Genomic DNA, 20,829 nt, shown 5'->3' with positions numbered 1-20,829 from the left:
GGTTGTGTTTTCTTTCAGGTCAGTAAATGAACAGTTCATTTGGTTTGTGTGATTTCCCAGCAGAATGTGTGACGGTATTAAACTGAACTGTGTCAGTGAAGGAGCAGATCTGAAAACAGCTGTCAATCAAACAGGGTTCAGCCTTTGGACTGATCCTCCAATCAGCACGTGGAAGCTCAGCGTCCGGCCCGGCCGAGCTCCGCCCACAGCTCCATTCACCCCCAGAGACGCTGAGCGTCCGGGGGCGGGACAACATGGTGTCATTTATCCAATGCTGGTCCAGTTTAGAGTCAGTTTCCAGCAGTTCCACTCAGTCCCATTGAAGTGCATGGACGCTGAGCGTCTACGACAAATGCACTGAGCAGAGATGGAATGAACAAACACAGACACGGGAATGGAGGAGAAGTGAACAACATCCAGTCCACTGATCTGGGATCAAACTGATTCTGAACCAACTGGTCTGAGAGATGAACGTGTTCCAACACATTTGGAGTCAATGAAATGAAAACAACTGAACAGATTTGAGCATTTAACTTTCATAATTTTAGGGGCAGCTGAGCTTCCCTTACAGTCTGACAGAAAACACCTCTGCTCTGAACGTCCAAATGGGTCATATCTGATGACAAACTGTATTTTACACCAATTATTTCCATGGATTGATAGGATTAGTGGATCAACAGTGATTTAGTTTTTTATATCAGTAAATAAATGCAGAGTTTGGGTCTTTTTGGGTTAAAAGAGGATGTGAAATCCAAATGTGTGGGCACCAGTCGTTTGGAGCTTTGCATATGTTGTACTGAAAATATTCAGTATCATGTGAGAATTATTCAGAAGTGTAAACATCAGTCAACACACTGTGAGTTGTTTTCCGTCGCTCCTTGGCATATCTGATGTTCTTCTTCTTCTTCTTTTTCTTTCTAGGGTGCTAGACAGAGTGATGTCGGCGGGCGGGGAGCGGGGTGGCGAGGCGGCACCCCTGTACGTGTATGAGTCGAAGGTCCACTGTGCCAACGTGCTGCTGAGCCTGGAGGAGCAGCGGCGGCAGGGCATCCTGTGTGATGTGACGGTGCTGGTGGAGGGCAGGGAGGTGCGCGCCCACCGGGCCGTCCTGGCCGCCAGTAGCCGCTACTTCCTGCAGGCCCTGCTGGGACACAATGGGACAGCGGGGGAGGCAGAGCTCATCATTAACCTGCCAGACAAGGTAAAGGGCTGCACACCACCGAAGAAGAGCTCTAGTGTCTGGAGCAGCCGCTGTGAGGCCTGACTGTTGGAAGGAGGTTTTTACTGTGAATGAGCCCAGGAAATCCTCTGAGCTTCATGACTTCCTTTGCTGACAGACATTTCCTAGTGTGTGTGTGTGTGTGTGTGTGTGTGTGTGTGTGTGTGTGTGTGTGTGTTGGGGATGTAACCATATGAAAATTTCATATCACGGTTATTGTGACCAAAATTATCACAGTTATCATTATTATCGTGGTATTATTGAAATTGTGCTCAAAATGTTCAAAAAGTACTAATATACACACTGAAATAATTTAACCAAGTTGTAGTTTAAATAATAAGTAAATAAATATAATAACAGTCCCACTGTCCCTTCTGTGTCAGAAACATTCCAATATTAACCCTTAGTGGTCTGAGTCTATTCTGTCTGTTTTTCAGTCCTTTTGATTTGGCCTTTATATACTATAGAAACAAATGTTTACTATACCCATGTTTGGATCTGTTTTTTCAGCACAACTTCATCTATATCATCTGTCTATTAGTTTTTACTTTAACCTACTATAAAAACATAAAAAGACAGAAAACACAAAAAAATATATAAAATCTGATTGCATAAATAACACACAGATGCTTAATGAACCTTTTCACAGACTTTAAAAGTGAATATTGGTTCCAAATATTAGGTATAGAAAATTAAAATTGCAATAAATTAAAATTATACCCAAATATTTGACATAAAAGCAGATCTTCACATCGGCATTTTTTTTCCCCTAAAAGTGCTGTAATCAAGCACGGTTATCATGAGAATTAGAATTTAAACGCTAATACTAACTGTCTGCAATTTTACCGCGGTTTATCGTTATACCGGTAATCGTTCCATCCCTAGTGTGTGTGTGATGTTAAAATGAGTTGCTGTGATCTTCCAGCAGCTCAATGGTTTCCCTTCATTTCAGCTGATGGAGAGTGGAACTGGCTGATGCATCACAATAATTGCAGCTTCACACTTCTTCATTTTCCTTCAGTTTGGGTTTGACCAGTGTATTAACTCTAAGGCAGGGCTGTCAAACTCATGTTAGTTCAGTTCCACATTCAGCCCAGTATGATCTGCAGTGGGCTGAACCAGTCAAATAATAAGTGAAAAAAGTAAAAATAAATTATGATAATGTTAACATCTACAAAAATCTGAATAACATGAACAACTGGAAACGTCTTAAGAAAAACAACTGCAATTTTAGCAATATTCTGCCTCAGATTAACAGTTTATCATTTATATATGTGCATTACAACTGATATTACAATTACAAATACACAAAACATTTAATAACAGGCAGAATATTGGTAAAATTGCATTTATTTATCTGAAGACATTTCAGGTTTTTCACATTTTTTGTAAAATAACAGCTTTTTAATGTAAACATTTTCATGTAATTTTACTTTTTTACACTAAAACAAAGAGAACATTTGCTGTTTTCATTATTTATAGGTTCAGTATGATAGTATTTTACTGGTCTGACCTACTTTAGATCTAATTAGTCTGTATGTGGAATCTGAATTAAAATGACTTTGACATCCTCGATTGTTAATATCTTCAGTGTAATTTTTGTATTTCCCAAATTCATCCCAAGGGCCAGATTGGATCCTTTGGTGGGCTGGATTTGGGCCCCGGGCCGCATGTTTGACACCTGTGGTTTAATGGGTTAGAAATGAACCCTTAACAACACCTAGCTGTGTTTACGTGGACCCTAATATCGCACTAATCATTAGCTGTCACAACTAGAAAAGCACTCGGAGAGCGTAGACCTCTGCCAAGACAGATCTGCCCCCCCCCCCTCACGGATCACCACCAAAATTCAATCATTTCTTCCTTGTGCCAGTATATATAATTCCTGAAAATTTCATGAAAGTCCATCCATAACTTTTTGAGTTATCTCGCTAACAAACAAACAAACAAACAACACGCAAACACACAAAGCAAAGCGATCACAAAACCACCTGGCGGAGGTAAAAACCCACTGTCCACAAATGTAGACAGTGGGTCTTAGGAGGTTAAATAACTGACATGAAGTCAATCAGTGCAGATGGAAAGGCCAGACAAATGACTCATGTAAAAATATCTCCATCTGCAAAGCATGACCCTGAGCATTTTCAGATGTATACCTATGAAAATAGTGCTGATCAGCCAGGACAGACAGTCCTGTGTCTACTGTTACAAACAGGCTTACACCACATTTTTATCTGAAGCACAAAATATATGAGTAACCCATAAACACCCAATACTACTGTTGTGGCACTTCTCAAATTAAAGTTTGTCTTTTTTTTATTCTTTTTTAGGTAATTTATCACCATTTATTATATTATTCTCTGTATTTTGCTTTTTTCCAGTGAAAATCAGTTATTTTCCAATATGAAATGATTTGATCGTGTAGATTTTCATAAACGCTCAGATTAAAGTTGAGGGTTATTATATCAGAAACAGAGAAAACTGACTTTTCAAGCAAAGATATCACTAACTGAATGTAAAAACCAGTGTGTCCATCCACTGTCGTTGATCCAACTCCATGGGTTTTACTGGTGAATCAATGTTGAAGAAGATGACAGTGTTTCCACGGTAACTACAGAGCTTCTAAATGTTCAAATATGGTCATATCTGAGGACCATGAAAAGATGAAGAAGTGTATTTTACCTGAATTATTTCACCATATTAATAGGTTTAATGGATCAGATGTTATTAAATATTTTAGATCAGTAGATGATTTTGGTTGCCAGTGGCTGTTTGGGCCGTTAAGGGTTAAAAAAAAAAACCTGTTAATTACAGTCTAATAACAATTAGCACTTTTTTCCACTCAAACATGTTAGTGCAGATCAGATTTATGTAGAACAGTGAAGTTACACTAATGGTATGAACTGCAGTGTATGAGATGATGCATGAACGTCCACTGTGTCGGCTGATCTGGAACTAAAACAACAAAAGCCATGAATACACCAGAGAACAGGAACAGCTGTCCACTGGAGTGACCACTGGAGTGACCGCTGGAGTGACCACTGTGCATGAAAGGGTTAATACTACCCATGTTACCGGAGCTACTGGTTACCACATTTCTCAGCACTGAACTTCCAGGTGCCGATGAGTAGAAGAGGCTAAAATTCCAGCACTTATCGTCCATGACCAATGACGGCTGGACGAAAACAGGGGCTAACTTGACCTTCTTCGTCTAAATAAGGTTAAAGGAAGGGCACGTAGAAGAACCAGCTGGAGTTGACACAAACTGATCTGTTTATGAAATCACGTCGTCCATGAATATTAATGTTGTTGCCCCGTTAGCTGCTGCCTCTTCCCTCCACCTCTGAAGCTGATCAGGGAGCTGCTGCGTCTCCCAGTGGCTGGCATTACCATAAAATGCCCCAGATCTGTCATATTGATTAATACGTCTGTGTGGCTCTACCGTATACAGTAATCACTCACAAGGCCTCCACCACTTAACAAATCAAACTCCATCCATTAATGACTGTAAGCATGGCTTTATTTTCAGCATCCCTCTCTGCTGCCCCTTCTCTGGCCTGCTCCTCATTTACCAGAACTCACCTCAGGAACTTCTGCACAGACGCATCACTTTTAATCACTAAGAACTCCCAACGCCGTGGTTGCAACAGCCATGCAACCTGGAGCACAAAGCTGCAACTTTTATAGTGAAAAGTCCATCTGTTAGGCACAAGTACATATTTTTAGATTCTCCAGACTTTTTTTACTGACTCCTATGACAAAGCTGCTCAGCCTCGGTCTGAAAAAACTTGTGAACATGCGGTCTCTTTAAGGAAACTGACCTGAAATGCTGTGTCCTGATTGGCAAGATTCCTTCCTCTATGTAACAACAGTAGAAGGAGAATTTAAGTTCTTGTGTTCCTTGTTTGAAAATGGTTTGAAAATACTTTTTCAGATCTGAATGGTGAGAGTAAACAGTACATTTTTCTCTTGAATTAAGCAAAAAAAAAAAAATAAATAAAAATCTGCCAATGGAACAAGAGACAATTATCTTGGTAAGATTTCTTGAAATAAGACTTTCAAGATCTATCGTCTAAAAATAAGGTCTTATATCTCACTGAAAAGTTCCTTTTTAGGTGATTATGTCTTATTTTAAGAGTGATGAGATATTTTGACTAGAAATAAGAAAAATACACTTTGTAAGATTTGGATTTTTGTAGTGATTACTCTCAACTTTAATCTGAGCTTTTATGAAAATCTACATGATCAGTGAATTTAATATTGGAAAATAACTGATTTTCACTGGGAAAAAAAAGCAAAATAAAGAGAATAATTTCACAATAAATGGTGATAAATTACTTAAGAAATAATAATAATAATAATAATAATAATAATAATAAAAAAAGACAAACTTTAATTTGAGAAGTGCCACAACAGTAGTATTGGGTGTTTATGGGTTACTCATATATTTTTGTGCTTCAGATAAAAATGTGGTGTAAGCCTGTTTGTAACAGTAGACACAGAACTGTCTGTCCTGGCTGATCAGCACTATTTTCATAGGTATACATCTGAAAATGCTCAGGGTCATGCTTTGCAGATGGAGATATTTTTACATGAGTCATATGTCTGGCCTTTCCATCTGTACTGATTAAGTTCATGTCAGTTATTTAACCTCCTAAGACCCACTGTCCACATTTGTGGACAAGAGTTTCACAACTTTATACAAAAAAAAGAAAGAAAGAAAAAGAAAAGAAAACTGTCCACCACAAAGGACATTCCATAAAAATTAAAAAAACTGCATCTGAAAAAACTGTTGCATCAGGATGTTTCCAATATAGGCACTGATTGAATAAAAAACAAAAAAGCTGGTACTTTGCTGACATTTCCTGGGTCTTAGGAGGTTAAAGGTGCCTTCACTTTAACCTCCAAAGACCCAGCAATGCATTTTTTGTCCTCTGTAGACGAAAAGAGTTTCACAGTTTTACTTAAAAAAAAACAAAAAAAAAACCTGTCCACTGTAAATGACGATCCATTAAAAAATATATTTATATATATGAAAAGTGTTAAATCATGCTGTTTCCAATCAAGGCTAATATTTAATGTAAAAAAAAAAGTCAAAATTTTTACTTTCCTGGGTAAATGGTGTAAAATGCAGTTTTTCGTCTTTTCATGGTCATCAGATATGACCCATTCAGACGTTCAGAGGCTCCGTAGTTACCATGGAAACACCGTCATCTTCTACAACATTGATTCACCAGTAAAACCCATGGAGTTGGATCAGTGCCAGTGGATGAACACACTGGGTTTATGTTCAGTTAATGATATACATATATATATATATATATACCGTATATATTCTGAAAAAGTCACTTTTTCTTCCAACATGTCTTCTGACATTCCATTAAAAATATGAAAAAAGTGTTACATTGTGCTGTTTTCAATCAAGGCAAATATTTACTGTAAAACCTTTTTTCCTTTCCTGGGTCTTAGGAGGTTAAAATGAACAGACTCAGTGAACATGTTGTTCTTTTTACATGGAATCAGAAGGTAAAGGGTGTTTCCCAGCTTTATGTTTCTGAATGTCATGTACAGAGCAGAAGGCAAGTAACTGAAACCAGTCATTCTAAACCCCACCGTCGATTCTACTGAGACATTATTGATTTCAGTTCTACTATTTGCAGGATCAGTCATATTCATTGATCATTCCCATATATCTTCCGCTCTGCCGCTCGGCTGGTTTTCATCCGTTAATGATGATGAAGGTGGATCAGAGCTTCTTCTGCGCCTACAAACATGTTTCCGCACAGGAGGACGCTGCTGCTGATGCCAGCTGAAAATAGGCTTACAGGACTTGCACACAGATACGTCCACACATACATTTTCACGCATGCACGGCAACAGACAGCAACCATCTGAAATAAACGCACACTCGAACCATTCACTCCATTCCATATGCACATGTGAACACACACAGCCACTCTGCTGACTAGAGGGAACAAAATGAAAGCAAAGGGGGTGAGGGGTGAAGTAGGAGGAGTAAGCCAAAGGATTCAGGCATCAAGACCAGATATATGAAATAAGATGAAGGAAATAAGAAAGAAGCAAAAATAACTACAAAGAAAGCAGATTTGTTGCTTGTAGGGTGAAACTCAGTGATATACTACACAATATTGATCTGCTTTTACCAGAAACATCTTCATTTTGGTTCACTTTTACTCACAGACATTGCATAGTTATTTTGAAAGCAAATTCACAGTTTGCAGTGCAGTATTCATGTTTATCCCTCCATAAGCCTGTCCTGATCGACCAGTATGACTGGCTGGTACAATCCCTAAAGTTTCAACATTAACCCGTAAACACCCAAACAGCTGCTGACGACCAAAACCATCTACTGACCTGAACTGTTGAATACCTGTTCATCCACTAATCCTGTCAATACATGCAAATAATTGGTGCAAAATGCGGTTTGTCATCTTTTCATGGGACCAGATACAGTGTGACCCATTTGGACGTTCAGAGGCTCTGTAGTTACCATGGAAACACCATCATCTTCTACAACATTAATTCACCAGTCAAACCCATGGAGTCTGATAAATAACAGTGGATGGAGACACTTGTTTGAGGTTCAGTTAATGATATATTTGCTGATAAAGTCACTTTTTCCTATTTCGGATATCCTCCTGAGACCCAGCAATGCATTTTTGTCCTCTGTGAAAGAATTTCACAGCTTTATTGAAAAAAACAAAAACGGTTTTCTGACTGCAAAGGACATTCCATAAAAATGTAAGAAATGCATCTGAAAAACTGTTCCATTTTGCTGTTTCCAACAAAGGCAAGTATTTAATGTAAAAAAGCCAAAACCTGTACTTTCCTGGGTCTAGGAAGACATAAAAATCCTCAACCTTAATCTGAGCTTTTATGAACATCTGCATGATCAGTAAATGAAATATAGGAAAGAGTCTGATTTTCACATAAAAAGGCAAAATGCAGAAGATGATATTATAATAAACCAGTGTTCAGAGAACACAAACCTCCTCCTTCACCCTGAGCATGTGTGGATCCACTCTGTCTGTTTAAATCCAACAGTTTCCAGGTTGTTCCATACACAGAAACAGTTGAATCTGGTCCCAGTCATGTGTCTGTCCAATTAGATTCAATTCACATCAATATTAGTTGAGTTCTAATTTTAAATGTGTGGGAAATGGGATTTTCAGTGTTCAGTGTAAATGTCCACAGAGTCCACATTCCACAGTGGATGTGGACAATTTAGTTCCACATACAAGAGACTGTTCTAAGCTACAGGTGGATCCAACTGGAGGAGAATTGGAGTCGTTAGGAATTTTGGGTGAATTTTGGAAAATGTCTGAATGATGACAGATGGAAAACTGTAGATGTTGTGACCTTGAACTTTGGCCTACTGGGACCAAAATGGACTGGGTTGGTCCCAGGGCCTAGGCCTATCTGTGGGGAAGATTTGGGAAAGATGGGTGGAAGAGTTTTACACTAAAGTTGCTAACAAACAAACAAACAAACAAACAAACACAAACACAAACACATAAACACACAAAGCAAAGTGATCACAGTACCTCCTGGTGGAGGGAATGATAATGAAATGCTTAAAAAAGGTTAAATTCGAGTGAAAATACATTTTTGTAATTACCCCAAAAGTGGCTCTGGGTCTTTCTGGTCCAGTGTCTCTGAGCTACGTTTATACAGTGTAGGGTTGTTCTTTAATGTGGATGTGGTTCTTCACTAGAGGTGATCACCAGGATCCAGTATTATGACACACCACCAGGGTCTCCTCAGTGTCGTGCATGGTCCGGTCCGGCCACCGCAGGCTGGTCAGACTTAGGTGTGTGTCCAGTGGTTGTGGTTGACCATCAGCTGGTACCTCAGGAGTCCAGATGGAGTTCTCCTCTTCAGCCATAACTATTGACTCCTCTTTTCTGCACCATCTGCAAGACTGTAATTACCCTCCTGTGGGCTTGTCCTCACATCCAAGCCAAATGATTGGAGTGTGAAGAAAACCCTCTTAAGTACGTGTTACAAAAGGTTCCATTAGACTTGATAGTTTGCTACCTTCATGTTGTAATGATCAAATAAAGAACCTGACAAACACATCCAGCTAAAGCAAACTGCCTCCAGAGACACGAAAACTGCTGTTCTTCCTTGTTGAGAGGTAATAGTTAAACCCATTCAGACATCTTATGAACTCTCTCTATGCTCTCAGGCAGTTGCTGAAGCTCTTATTTGCAGCTATTTGACCAGCTGAGCAGCTTGAATGATGCCACTTCTGTGGTAATAAACAAGTGTTTTAAGCTTAAAGCTCTGCCTGCTTTCACATCACAAGTTTAGCCTGTTGAAACATGACAAAAGATTACCAACGTGACAGAAACAGCCACCTGCTGTCCGTTATTCTAAGAGTGCTTTTAGACTTTTCCAGCCCATAGAACCTGATGTTTACTGTGATCCTACCTATCCCACATGCTGATACTGACCTTTGAGTCCAAAGGTCGGACAGATGTTTGTGCTGTTCATCTGTTCAGATCTCATCCAGAACAGAACATAGGACCTTCATTTTGCACAGATCCGTTCCCTCAGTAGAACAGATAGAGCACAGAACATTTACACTGAATATGAGGATGAGTTTGTGTGGAATGAGTGGACAAAAGGAGCAGTTTACAAGTTCACGACGGATAAAATCTCAACTTTGTCATTCTCTGTAACATGCAATTATAAATTTGAAGTAAATCTTTTCCCATTTCTTAGGACTGTAGATTCTGTGAAATGATTCTGAAAATTTCAGACCTCTAGCTCTTGTTGTTCAGAAGTTATAGCAGCTGAAAATAGATGAGAATTTTTTGGTCATAATTTTCGGGTAGCCCCTACCTACTTCAAATGGACAGAACTGTGGAACTATTTGCAATTAAACCTTGAAATTTTGGATTTTTCCATCATATATAATGTACTAAAAGTTTGTAAAAATGTAGAAAAATCTGATTTGGTCAGGTAGGGACCACTGGATGAAATTTTATGGAATGACCCAGTAGTGATTTTTTTTTTTTTTTTTTAATTATTCTTTACTTACTCTACTTTACTTACTTTTTAATATTCACTTAACTGAGAAGCCCGGAATGAACAAAACAAACACTGAAGCTAAAGACAGCATTTTAGATTTTTTTTTACAGCCACTGTAGGGGGAGGTGAGGTGAGGTTTTGGTTCACTAGATGTTACTGAAGGTAACATGTTGAACATTATACCAAGAATGATACCTAAAATGGTAACTAAACTTCTTGGCATAACGGTCTTTAAAACGTTCATCACTATGTCCAACCAGGATGACCTTTACGAAGCTGACTGATGTCTACGTTAGCTACCAGTTTTGTCAGATATCGGTACTTTGAGGTTTCTCAGGTATTTAAGCCAAAGATTTAGATGATGTTATTAATTCCATCCTCTCTGAAGTCTTTTTTTCTGCTTTCTTGTACAGGTTACAGCTAAGGGGTTTGCTCCACTGCTCCAGTTTGCCTACACTGCCAAGCTTGTGTTGAGCCAGGAGAACATCCACGAGGTCATCTTGTGTGCTGACTTCCTTGGTGTTCACAATTTGGAAGATTCTTGCTTCCGATTTCTTCAAGCTCAGCTACAGAATGACAGCCAACATGCCATCAATGGCAAGATGGATTCAGATGATGACATCATGGTGGAGGAGACACATTTTTCTGAGGCAATACCTTTGGATAATTCAGCAGAGAGCAGACAGCAGACTAATCATGTAGCAACCACTCCGCCACCGCCTAAGTACAGTCCTAAATACAGGAAGTATCACTACTCGCTCTCTGACAACAAGCACAATGGAGAAAAACATCACGGCGATGACAATGTCATTTTGGCCAATCATACCTCAGTCAGCCCTGTTAGCACCCAGTTCCAAGAAAGCAGCGATGTTTCACAGCCCCTCCTAACTCCCTCCAGAATCAAAGAAGAACCCTTTGTGTTTGAGGAAGGAGGAGATAACAGAAATGGCTGCAACCAAGAATTGTGTACGGAGGAGGTTTTGGAGATGGAACTTGAGGTAGAAGGGGTTCCAGTAGCAGCCGAGCATTCTTCGGACCAAGGCTCACCTTCTTCCTGCCTGCGTTCCTACCTCCAGAGAGGTGGTCTGGATCTCAGCAGCGTACCCAGCACTACCATCCAGCAGCTACTTAGCAACAGACTGTCGCTCAACCACTACAGGGAACTAGTCAAAGATCGGCAGAGGGACAAGAGGGAATGTCTGGGTCAAGCGGAGAACATGGAAAGGCCTTTATCCAAGGCATCATCGTCTAAACATGAAGGAGAACTAGACAGACGCAGCGTCATTTTCTCGTCAGCAGCTGGTGAGCGACACGTGTTGCCTCATTCATACATAGACGAGAAGTTCAGAGAAAAAGTTTCAGCCTTGATGCAGGTGGAACCATCTTCCCCCGGACGATCGTACCCTGGTCCCATCAAAACATCAGCCCATTCTCCACCTCCCTCTGAACCCCACACCCAGACCTCCAGTTCCCGTTCTTCATTCTCATACCCAGACGACGGAGGCAATGGGATCTCTCCTTCCAGCCTTCCCCAGTACGACTTCTCCCCATCACCGCACTCAGGTTCAATCTCTGGACTGTCTCACTGCTTGGCTGGACTGGCGGAGCAGAGGAACCCCCGAAGTGAAGACGTCATCTTCTCTCAGGATGGCACTCAGATTAAAAGTGAACAGGGATTTGGTACCAGTGGTATGAATTCCAGCGATGAATCTGGCTCTTTCTCAGAGGGAGACAGTGAAAGCGGTGTGTCAAGAGTCGCCGGACCTGAGGTTAGTACGCTGCTTTACTAAACCTACTTGTCAGAAAAGACTTTGTACCAGCATCAAGACAATCAGACGTATTTTAAGGTTGCATCTTAACTTAAAATTAAACAGTTTAGCTTTTAAGTAAGTAAGTAAATTTTATTTATAGAGCACTTTTCACAGACAGAGTCACATAGTGCTTTACAGTGCAGAGTACAAATAAACAGCACAAATAAAATACAATTAAAATACCAGTAAAACACAATAAAATATGATAAATATATAAAGTGCAATCAGTTTGAAGCAGCCCTAAGTCAGTTAAGCCTGTTTGAACAGGAGTGTTTGGAGGTGTTCTTTAAAACTCTCCCCAGAGTCCATGGACCGTAAGTGTAGAGGCAGCTCATTCCACAGACGCAGTGCTACAGCTTTAACAGACCTGTCAGCCCGTGTGCTGAAACAGGTGTGTGGAACCATCAGCAGGTGTGTGGAACCATCAGCAGGTTCTGTTCTGAAGACCTCAGGCTATGAGTCCAGCTGTAGGGCTGGATCAGGGCAGTAGTGTATGCAGGGGCCTGGCCATGTAGAGCCCGGAAAGTTAGCACCAGAATTTAAAATGAAAACCATATAAAACAGGAGCCAGCGGAGAGATGTAAGGATGGGAGTGATGTGGGCTCTCCTGTTTGTGCGGGTCAGAAGGATTCAGCAGAGTTCTGGATAAACTGTAGACGGGCCAGCTCCTTCTGTTTAAACAGGTGAACAGACTGTTCCAGTAGTCTGAGACAAGACACAAATGTGTGAACGATCATCTGAAGTTCATTTATGGACACTATAGACCTGAGTTTGGAGATGTTGCGGAGTTGGAAGAATCAGTTCTTCACCAGGTGTTTGGAGTAGTATTCTAAAGACAGGCCTGGTCAAAGATGACACCCAGATTCCTCAGTTTGGTCTTCACCAAAGAGCAACACCCACATGTTTATTTCAAGTAACACTCAGTAGTCATTTACTTCCCAAGGCTTTGTGTGTGTGTTTGGGTATGCAATGTTCAAATTATTGCATCACATGTTCAATCAATCAATCAATCAATCAGAGTTTATTTATACAGCACTTTACAGCAACACAAAGAAGATCAAAGTGTTTTACATCTAAAAACATGATCAAAATTATAAGATAGCAGTTTAATTAAATACTATAAAAGTGTGTTAAACAAAAAGACAGTGATAGACACAGTGATAGAAGAGACCACAGATTTCAAACCTAACCGTGTGTCAGTGCTAAGGGTTAAAAGCCAATACTCAACAAACTCAACACTTCTTGTAACTTTATCAAACTCTTTTCTGTGTTTGGTTTACCTGTTCATACTGCACAAGTTTCCTCCAGTTTCCCCCGCTACCAAAAATAGGTCTACGTGGGTTTATTTTCCTGTCGGTACACTGGACCCTGGTACTGATGAAGATCTGAAGTTGGTCTATGAGTGTCCCCAATGGCAGCTCACTGCTCCTAATGTGCTAAATTGCTAATGCTAAATGCTAGTGCTAGGTGTGGTGTGTATTAGGATGGGTAAGATGCAGATACTGAATTTCACCGTGGAGATAACTTCAAGCATCTCAATACACAAAAACGATTAATTTCTTAGCTAGGCTGTTATTGTGAAACATTTGCAGACATTTGTTATGCAACAACAGTCGGGCAACGTTAAAGGATCACAAAGTACTTGCACATTCCATCAGAATAGAAACAGACTGACTCGTTAGCAACAATAATGTTTTTAACTCATTGATATTAGCAGAACTATGCTGCAGTCAATAGTAATGGATGATATCAGACTTCATGTTATTGACTTTGAGAAGTTAATATTTAACGATTTATGGATTAAGTATCCTGAATTAGATGTTCAGGTCACTATAGCTAAAGTCAAAGATGGGATTTCCAGTTGATTAATAGGCTGTCTGTCTTTTCTGCTGAAAACTATCCTCATTATGTTGGTTGAGATCCCTGGAGTAACTGAAATCAGACAATAGCATCGAACTGACCTGCACCAGGGGTTGAACCTCACTTGTTTTCCCTTGGTCATGACTGGAAACACAGCTTTTAATTGGCTGCTAGATTTTTATTTGTGGAAATATGGTGCATATTAACCCTTTCATGCACAGTGGTCACTCCAGTGGACAGCTATTCTCCAGCTGTTCTCTTGTATATTCATGGGTTTGGTTGTTTTAGTTTCATATCATCCAACACAACACCGTCACATACACTGCAATTCATACCATTACTGTAACTTTACTGTTCTTTATAAACCTGATCTGCAGAAATATGTTTTAGTGTAAATCAACAGCTAATTGTTATTTGACTGTAATTTAAAAGTTCTCATAATCAAAGTTGTTTTTTGTTTTTTTTGTTTTTTGCATATTATCCTCATGAAGTGAGTAATAACTAGTACTAGAGTATGTTAAAATGTTGGAAAACATCAGATTACCTGCATGAAAAATGGTTTTATTTCATAGTTTTCACTTTCTGATGATGGGTTTTAAATACACGTGTTTTTTTGCCTCAAAAATTAAACACATGGTGTCAGGCTGAGTGGACATTTTTGTAACTCCATGAAAAATAGGTTCATTAAAAAAATAATAATAATAATTGCATTGTTTTTTTCATGCCTAAAGAGGAATAAAAACACTCAGGAAAAAAAAATCTTGACTGTGGTTCTCATAATTCATGCATGAAAGGGTTAAGAAAAAAATGTAGCATCAACTGTATCAGGAAACAGTCTCTATCTTAGCTTGTGTTCAGATCTATGAAATCATAATATACAAGGCCATCAGAAGTGACACCTTAACACAGTGTTACCTCAACACGTCTTTATGTTTAGATCCCAGTGCAAGCCATTTGGGTGAAATGATATTTAATCGTATTGAACACAAATTCGCCTTCAATCCAAGTCAACAGGGCTGAGTTTAAATCCTGTGGTACTAGCATCATTCATTATTTCACATCCGTTCTAGTTGTGATTTACAGCACGGACTATTCTTAGACAGTTATTTTTTTCCCCCTCCGGAGAAATGACGCAAACACTTCCAACACATACTCCACGGACTTAAAAGAGCTATATGGTTGCCATGGCGATGTCTCAGCACATGCAACATCCAGTGAGACGGGAGATGAGTTTTTCGCTTACTGGAAATGCACTCTCTCTGACACACACACACACACACACACTCACACTCAGACGCAGATGCACAAAGGATATTAGGTTTATTAGATGTGAACGGTTGTGGCCTGTGGATGAGTCAGTGAGGATGAGTAAGCGCTGGAATGCATTGTAAGATGCTGAGCTCTTTTGAAGCGACATGGAGGGCCAATTTACACAACAGAACAAACCCAGGTCATCACATGCATTTGTCGCTCTCCAAACAACTAGACCTGCTGTGAGGGTTCTTTATCAGCTTCTAGTGGAGCGTATTTGGTCTGAAACATCATGGATTCCAAAGAAAAGTCAATTCCATATAGAACAGTGACCCATGTGGGGTTGTCACATTTACATTTTTACCTCCCTTTACCACGGACACTCCAGTTTATGTGTCATTTTAAGCTAACCGCTATCTGTATTCCTTAATACACCAGGAGACACACACTGTAAAAAAACATGACTGTAGAATTCACACCAAAAAGTTGTAAAATTGCAACATAAAAAACTGTAAGTGACAATACAATGCAAAGTTGAAAAGATTTTTGTGTTAACGATTAAATCAAATATAGCTGTAGTTTTTACAGGAAGAGTATGTGAACAAGGTCCACCAAGGTCCACAAATCCACCAGGTCCCAGTTGGACCTGGTGGATTTGGAAAGAGCTTTGGACACCGTGAAGGTGGAGAAGATGAGCTAAAGAAGTGCAGAACATTTACCATTTAAATCCACTGTTAAATCTACATGTTTAAACTGTTCAGTCTACATGTTTAAACTGTTAAATCTACATGTTTAAACCGTTCAATCTACATGTTTAAACTGTTAAACCTACATGTTTAAACTGTTCAGTCTACATGTTTAAACTGTTAAACCTACATGTTTAAACTGTTAAATCTACATGTTTAAACTGTTAAATCTACATGTTTAAACTGTTCAATCTACATGTTTAAACTGTTAAATCTACATGTTTAAACGGTTCAATCTACATGTTTAAACGGTTCAATCTACATGTTTAAACTGTTAAACCTACATGTTTAAACCGTTCAATCTACATGTTTAAACTGTTCAATCTACATGTTTAAACTGTTAAACCTACATGTTTAAACTGTTAAATCTACATGTTTAAACGGTTCAATCTACATGTTTAAACGGTTCAATCTACATGTTTAAACTGTTAAACCTACATGTTTAAACCGTTCAATCTACATGTTTAAACTGTTCAATCTACATGTTTAAACTGTTAAACCTACATGTTTAAACTGTTAAATCTACATGTTTAAACTGTTAAACCTACATGTTTAAACTGTTAAACCTACATGTTTAAACTGTTCAATCTACATGTTTAAACTGTTCAATCTACATGTTTAAACGGTTCAATCTACATGTTTAAACTGTTAAACCTACATGTTTAAACTGTTCAGTCTACATGTTTAAACTGTTCAGTCTACATGTTTAAACTGTTAAATCTACATGTTTAAACTGTTAAACCTACATGTTTAAACCGTTCAATCTACATGTTTAAACCGTTCAATCTACATGTTTAAACCGTTCAATCTACATGTTTAAACTGTTAAACCTACATGTTTAAACTGTTAAACCTACATGTTTAAACTGTTAAACCTACATGTTTAAACTGTTAAATCTACATGTTTAAACTGTTAAACCTACATGTTTAAACTGTTAAATCTACATGTTTAAACTGTTAAACCTACATGTTTAAACTGTTAAACCTACATGTTTAAACTGTTAAATCTACATGTTTAAACTGTTAAACCTACATGTTTAAACTGTTAAATCTACATGTTACTCTGTAAATATGTTTACAGTTGGATGTGTTTTTTACAGTATTGTTCTGGAAACCACAGCTGCCAGTTTTTTTTTCCGTAAAAACAACAGGATTTTTTTTACAGTGCACATTGACAATCATTTATTGTACAGTGTGCAGTGAAATGTTTTGTGTGCCACTTCTCCAGATACTTACACACAACCAGACCACAAAAGGACAACGGCATAAAGAAAACAAAGAGTAAGTGCACGATCAACTAAGAAATTGTTAACGTGTTCTTTTGTTGGAAGCTCCAGGGATGAGTCTGGGTTCAGCTTGGTTTTCAAAGTTGACAAAATTTATTCAGATCACAAATAAGATGGACATGCAGCGCTGAGGACTCAAAGAACAATGAGCTCGGAACATTAGATGAACTGTACATTTATTTCTCTGTGGGCGGGCTCACCCGTACAGATGGGCTGGTCTTTAACTTAGCCTAATCGAACTGGATCAAACAGACGTGGGGCCTCAACTCTAAGTAAACTTACACCAACAATACCTTTACTTCTTATCACCTATGTTTGACAATACTATGTGTGTGAATGTGTGTGTGTTTACACGAGTATCTAAAGCACAAGTGTCAAACATATGGCCCGGGGGCCAAAACTGGCCCGCCAAAGGTTCCAATCTGGCCCGTGGGATGAATTTGCAAAGTGCAAGTTAGGACATCAAACTCAAAAATAATATCATAATAACCTATAAATAATGACAACTCCAAATTGTTTTAGTGCAAAAAATGATGTTCAATCATGAAAATGTTTACATTTACAAACTATCCAAACAAAAAGGATGCGAATAACCTGAAAAAAAATGGAATTTGTTAAGAAATATAAGTGCAATTCTAACAATTTTCTGCCTGTTACTAAATGTTTTGGGCATATGTATAAATGATAAGTCGAGGCATAATATGGATAAAATTGTACTTATATTTCTTAACAAATTCAGTTTTTTTCAGGTTATTCACATCCTTTTTGTTTGGATAGTTTATAAATGTAAATACTGGCATAACTGAATATTATTTTTTGCATGAAAACAGTTTGCAGTTGTCATTATTTATTGGTTCTCATGCTATTATTGTACTGGTCCGGCCCACTGCAGATTAAACTGGGCTGAATGTGGCCCCCAGAAGAAAATGAGTTTGACAGCCCTGCTCTAAAGGAAGAACCGGAGATAATTAACTCCTATGCATACAAATATTTCTTATCTTAACCCTTTCATGCATGAATTATGAGAACCTTAGTCAATACTTTTTTTCTTGAGTGTTTTTATTCCTCTTTAGGCATGAAAAAAACAATGCAATTGAAAATTTTTTTATGAACCTATTTTTCGTGGAGTTACAAAAACGTCCTCTCAGCTGGACACCATGTGTTTAATTTTTGGAGCAAAGAAACATGAATTTAAAGCTTATCATCAGAAAGTGATATATTGTGTGAAAACTAGGAAATAAAAACATTTTTAATGCAGTTAATCTGACATTTTCTCACATTTGATCATACTCAAATACTAGTTACTACTCATGTCATGAAGATAATGTCCTCCTGAGACCCAGGAAATTGACAGTTTTAGATTTTTTATACTAAAAAAATTGTCTTGATTGGAAACTGCATAATGCAACAGTTTTTTCAGATATATTTTTAAAATCATTTTTATTTACTGATTGATTTTTTAATGAAATGTCCTTTGCAATGGACAGTATTTAAGTTAAACTGCCAAACTTTTGTCCCCTACAGAGGACAACATTACTGGGTCTCAGGAGGATATGCAAAAAAAAAAAAAAAAACCTTTTTGTTTCAGAAAACTATTAAATACAGTCTAATAACAATTAATTTGTTGATTAATTTGTTGTCAGTTGATTTCCACTCAAACATGTCACTGCAGATCAGGTTTATCAAGAGCAGCAAAGTCACAGTAATTGTATGAACTGCAGTGTATGGGATGGTGCATGAGTGTCCACTGTGTTGGCTGATATGGAAGTAAAACAACAAAACCCATGAATATACAAGAGAACAGCTGGAGAAGAACTGTCCACTGGAGTGACCACTGGAGTGACCACTGGAGTGACCACTGTGCATGAAAGGGTTAATAAGCTTTACTATTTAAACTAGAACAGGGTAAAATATAAATCTGGTCACAAAGAACTCAACACTAACATTATTGAAATAAAACAAATTAAACAAATGAATCCTATGTTAAAACATTAACTACTAACTAATAAAACAATTTATCCTAATACTTCAATATCTGAATTAAAATAATATTTCAAAATATATGAATGTAATATGAGTATAAATATAAAGTGTATTATATGTGCATAAAGTGAATTGTAGGTGCTTAGTGCAATGTGCAGCTGTAAAAGTAAAAGAAGAAGTCTGTGTTTTTGGAGGATGGCCTGAGGACAGAAGCTCCTCCTCATCCTCTTGGTTTTAGCCTTCAGGCAGCAGCAGCGTCTCCCTGAAGGCAGCAGTGAAAACAGTTTTTTGCCGGGGTGAGTGGGCTCGCTCAGGATTTTGGAGGCCCTGGTTCTGCAGCGTCTGGTATAAATGTCCTGCAGGTTTGGGAGGGTGGTTCTGATGATGTGTTCAGCTCAGAGAACTGCCCTCCTGATGGCCAGTAAGATACTCTACTATGAAAAGTAAGATTAAGTGAATACATGGGGGTGCCTTATGTGTAATATCTGTAAGAGAAAATAAAAATTTACAAAACACAATACAGGCCAATCATGACTTTGCCACTGCAAAAAAGACACTTGATTTTATTTCTATTAAATACGCTGATTCCAAGGCAGTAGGTTTGATTTGGACATGGGTGTGGACACTAAAGGGCTCCAAGGCAGCACTCCTGAAAGTTGTTTTTTTGCATTTGCGATCATAATTTCACGTCATGTAGAGCTGATCAAACAAGCAAACAAGCATAGTCAGAAAAAAAATTCAGTAATTGACAAGTTTATAATGCATATCTGAATATCTAAAGAGAATACAAGACCTGAATGCATTCTGCAAAGTTATTCTCATGACGAACATATGCATTATTATTGAACCTCACCTGTGAATTTCCAGCCTCTCCTCCAGCCTCTCTACTGTCTATTTTATTTAATTATTAATTTATCATTTTTATTACATGTAATTTATTCCCCCAAAATATGGATAAAATCATGTCTAGAATCTGAGGTTTTATTGTATTTTCCCCACAACTTTTCTTTATTTGTGCTTTTTACACAGTTGCTCCTTTCTATAGAAATACATGAAAGTAGTAAGTAAAAAATAACTGTAAAAGTGTTTCTGTTTGGCATTAAATAGTGTCTTTTCTTCAGTATCTGTTTGAGCCTCTACAGTTCTAGACCCTTGAACTAACTGACACTGGGACTCCTGTAGAAGTGTCTTCTGACCAGTTTTCTTTGACATTGTTCAAATCCTAATTACCGAGCACACACACACACACACACACGTCCAAACGTATGTAAATGACACTGCTGATATTCAAATCAGTCTAGCTGACGTGACCCAGGCAGAACAAATACAAACATATCAACACCTTGCACTAGCGGTCCAACTGGCCAACCAGCAGGTTCCTTTTACAAGTAGATGGAGTGACAGCGGGGACAACCAAACGCATGTACGCTAGCAAAACCACAGAGCCAATCAAAGAGTGATATTTAGGTTAGGGGCGGGACTTCTAGCAGAGACCGACTGTTAACTCTTTGTGAACCAGAATCATTGACTCTGGACAGCAGTTGGACTGATAGTGAGTCCACAGTAGCGGCTGCGTATTGGTAGGACGGGTCCTTCTACGCCCCTGGCTGATTCCAA

General features: G+C 38.5%; 1 protein-coding gene across 1 annotated transcript in view; it reads left to right on the top strand.

Moving 5' to 3' along the window:
• LOC115413250 (transcription regulator protein BACH2-like) overlaps positions 1-20,829 on the top strand; it is a 38,726-nt gene that overhangs the window by 1,596 nt on the left and 16,301 nt on the right. Inside the window, exons 2-3 of the mRNA XM_030125984.1 lie at positions 922-1,201; positions 10,690-12,045. Of these exons, the coding sequence (XP_029981844.1) occupies positions 922-1,201; positions 10,690-12,045 (1,636 nt within the window). The remainder of the gene's footprint in view (positions 1-921; positions 1,202-10,689; positions 12,046-20,829) is intronic.

Source organism: Sphaeramia orbicularis, chromosome 22 (assembly GCF_902148855.1).
Source record: "Sphaeramia orbicularis chromosome 22, fSphaOr1.1, whole genome shotgun sequence".
NCBI lineage: Eukaryota > Metazoa > Chordata > Actinopteri > Kurtiformes > Apogonidae > Sphaeramia > Sphaeramia orbicularis.
Note: the sequence above shows the minus strand (reverse complement) of the source record. Positions and strands in the feature narration are given on the sequence as shown.